General features: G+C 34.6%; 1 protein-coding gene across 1 annotated transcript in view; it reads left to right on the top strand.

Moving 5' to 3' along the window:
* Positions 1-3,527, top strand: part of LOC107082621 (ephrin type-B receptor 3-like) — a 104,142-nt gene that overhangs the window by 57,053 nt on the left and 43,562 nt on the right. Inside the window, exon 6 of the mRNA XM_015371395.1 lies at positions 2,396-2,520. Coding sequence (XP_015226881.1) covers positions 2,396-2,520 — 125 coding nt within the window. The remainder of the gene's footprint in view (positions 1-2,395; positions 2,521-3,527) is intronic.

Raw genomic sequence — 3,527 nt, 5'->3', positions numbered from 1 at the left:
TAGCGAGTGAAATCTTTAAAGCTTGCGAGATCAGGATGGTCTCACGAGGCTAAAGATTCTTCTCATGACATGAAATTTATCTCTAACGATAGACGATACGATGATTGTCCTCTCAGGTTTATTCACAGGAGCACAGAATTATGTTTTAAATCTGAACTCCAATGTGCCGAAACGGTCAGATAATTGGAAGTAAATATCGTTCCTGGTTGTTATCGTTCATGTCTGTTCCTTTCTCAGGTGATTTCATTTTCAGCTTCCATTGCACCAACTTCCTGCTCACTAATTAAGAGCCCTGGATTCTTCCCTCATTATCTTCCTCTGTGTGTGTTTATCTTCGTGGATTTTCAGCTGTCTTGTTTCCCATCTTTCCTCTGCTGTCGGTAGTCTTCCTGGATTTCCAAATCTAGGCTCTTTTTTTCTCGACACTCCAAGGATTTCTGCACCAAGTCAAATTAAAATGTCGTCAGATTTTAATCATATAGAAACAGGCTTTGTTTTTTTTTGTTTTTTACAGCACTAATCCAAAACGTGTTCATACGTTTGCATCCTGCAGAAAAGGACAGTATGGTAATTTTGTTTCATGGGTCTAATAAAAGGAAAAAAAAAAGGTCTGAACTCCCTCCTCTCTGCTTTGCGGCGTTATAATGAGCGGGTATGCAGTACCCCGACCATCTCGCTCCTTCCTCGTTCAATGGCACAGCTTGAACAGGATTAATTATTTTGTTTGAAGAAATCCTCCTTTACCGTCGCTGATCCAAATCAGGCGTGCGCTGATCAGAACCCCCCCCAAGTTTTTAGGGAACTTTTATCTGCCGACTTATTTTTCTTTTCAAAGAAATATCGTAATGGAAAAAGTTAATAGACTTCTTCGTTTTTCGTCAATTATCTGTTTTATTTTAATGTTGGTAATGCAAAGAATAATTAGAATAAATACCAAGTTTAGTTGAATAAAAACAGGGTCATTTTGGTTTAATAAGGTGTTAATAGATTGTATAATCACTGCTTTTGGTTCAGTGATGTTTTTATGTCTATATAAGGACAGCAATTTGTAATTTTTTCTTCCAATAAATATTTTCCCTCAATTTGAGCAGATAAACGGTAATATTTTCCAATAGAATAAGATGATTTACATTTAAAAGTAATAATAAAAAAGATATCTATTTTCTTATTTAAAGTGTATTATATGTAATTATCTTATTCTAAGGTCAAAATATGATCCTAAGATATTAATGACTTGCTCAAATTAAGGGGAAATACACAAAGATTTTGGTTTTGGCAGGGAGAAGAGAGCTGATAAGAACAGACAGAGCCATTAAGAGCTCTTTAAAAGTTTTGCAGTGAAAGTGAAATGGAAAAAAATGCAATCCAAAAATTAAAAAAAATTAAATAACTTTTGAGAATCTTTTTTGTCAAATTTCATTTCAGCAAAATATTTTATTGCAAATATTTTTCACATTCGATTTTTTTCAAATTTGATTTTTTTTTTTAACCCTTTAAAGCCTGAACCAGGAAATAATTGACAGAAGATTCAAATTTTCCAAAATTAGAATTGTCATTGAACTTTGTGACAAATGAAATAACTATATAAATTTTGTAAAAACACGAAATTACATCATTTATTTACATCAATTTTGATATATTACGCATTTCTATATCATCTTTTATATGTGTTCTGTTCACTACATGTGTCAGATTATGTAAGTTAAGGGTTCAAGACCAAAAACATCACACTGATGATGCAGAGGTTTCAAAATCTCCTGTATCAAATATGCAACACTTGGCTTTAAAGGGTTAAAACATGTTTTCAAAGATTTTTTTAAAAGAATTTATAGTTTAATGTTTGTGAATATTCTTTTCAAATTGCATTTTACAGATCAGATTCTCTACTTCACGCTCAATGCATACTCTCCCTCTTGACCAATTAAAAATGTTGTTGCTAACTTCCAGCGGACCAATAGAAATGGGTCTTTGCTTCACATTGCCTGACCCCAGAAAAAAAGAGAATATGATCTGTAGAACGCAATTTGAAGAGAATGCAACCCTTAAAGCTCAATCCCAAAAAAAGAGAAATTCAAAAAAAAATAACATTTGAGAAATAAAAATTGTAAAACATGAAATATATATATATATATAAAAAGAGATAAAATGATTAGAAAAAATAAAATCTATGAAAAAGAAAAAAAAAACTTACTACAAGACCTATTTCTGGACTGTATTTATTTCTTCTTTTTAAAATTTCCATTTACAAAGCGTGTTATTTGGTAGCAACAATAATGGAACAAAGTTCCCCCCATAAGAGGTCATCAGGTTCTGATCCACAGCCATTTTCTCAGCGGGTTTGTAAGGAATACTTAGACATGCTAACACGCTGTCCTTTTTGGGTTTCTCCCTGCAGCTCCTTCAGCGGTGCCAACAGTCCATCTGATGCGCTCCACTGCAGACACCCTCAGCCTGTCATGGCTGCCCCCTGAGAAACCCAACGGCGTCATCCTCGACTATGAGATTAAATACCAGGAGAGAGTAAGCCTTATTTCACCAGCATGCACGCCGACTTTACATTATGTGGTGCATATGGGGGTGGGTGATGTGATATGGGTCTGTAGTTGAACTCGGCCGCCTGTAACTTGTTCATCCTGCATCATTAGCATCAATCAATTCCCTGAGAACGCCCAGCAGACGTAGTGCTGCCAATTTGTAGCCTCTGATGGTTAAACCTCAGGCTTTCTGACACCACTGCTGCACTAAAACAAGTTAAGGGTCAGCTGCAGCTATTTTAGCAGCTCCAGTTTCAGGATTTTCGCAGTTCTTAAAGGCACAGTCACATTTTTCAATGCTGCAACAAAAGAACATCACTAATAATATAACATCAATTTGACATCATCTCTTCATCTTTTAAACCTTCATCCCAGGAGCTGTGATGTAGTGAAACGACTCTTATCGTGTTCACATAGTCATTTGCATTAGATTAGCTTGAGCGGAGGATTTTACGTGCCAGCGTGGCAGGTCGAGGCAGAACAGCATTTTGAAATTAATTATGCTTCACATTTTATAAGAGAAAATGAATATGAGGATGAATAATTCACTTATAATGTCTAGGGTCTGTGCATGTTCTCGTAATTGGATTTTCTCCTCTGAAGCTGTTAAAGACAAACAGGAAAACAGTGGCCGTTTTTGCTTTAAGATGCTAAAAAAAAGTGTAGAATTAAAGCAGAAAGCACTTTGCTTCTTATGTCATAAAAAGGATCAGATGGAATTTTATTTAGTTATTTTTATGGTTAATTTCAATTAAATCCTAGAATAAATGCTCACCTTGCACAAATTAGTACGGAAGAGGATTAGGGCCACTGAAAAAAAAAAAAGTTAACTGATTTTTAGATTTTATTTCAGTTGAACATGGGGGAAAAAGTCAGAATTCTGACATCAATCTCAGAATTCTGACTTTAATCTCAGAATTTTGACTTTAATCTCAGAATTCTGACTTTTTTCTCAGAATTTTGACTTTAATCTCAGAATTTAGGTTCTTAATG

This window comes from Cyprinodon variegatus, unplaced genomic scaffold (assembly GCF_000732505.1).
Source record: "Cyprinodon variegatus isolate N-32 unplaced genomic scaffold, C_variegatus-1.0 Scaffold57, whole genome shotgun sequence".
NCBI classification, from domain to species: domain Eukaryota; kingdom Metazoa; phylum Chordata; class Actinopteri; order Cyprinodontiformes; family Cyprinodontidae; genus Cyprinodon; species Cyprinodon variegatus.
This window is presented reverse-complemented; position numbering and strand designations above follow the sequence as displayed.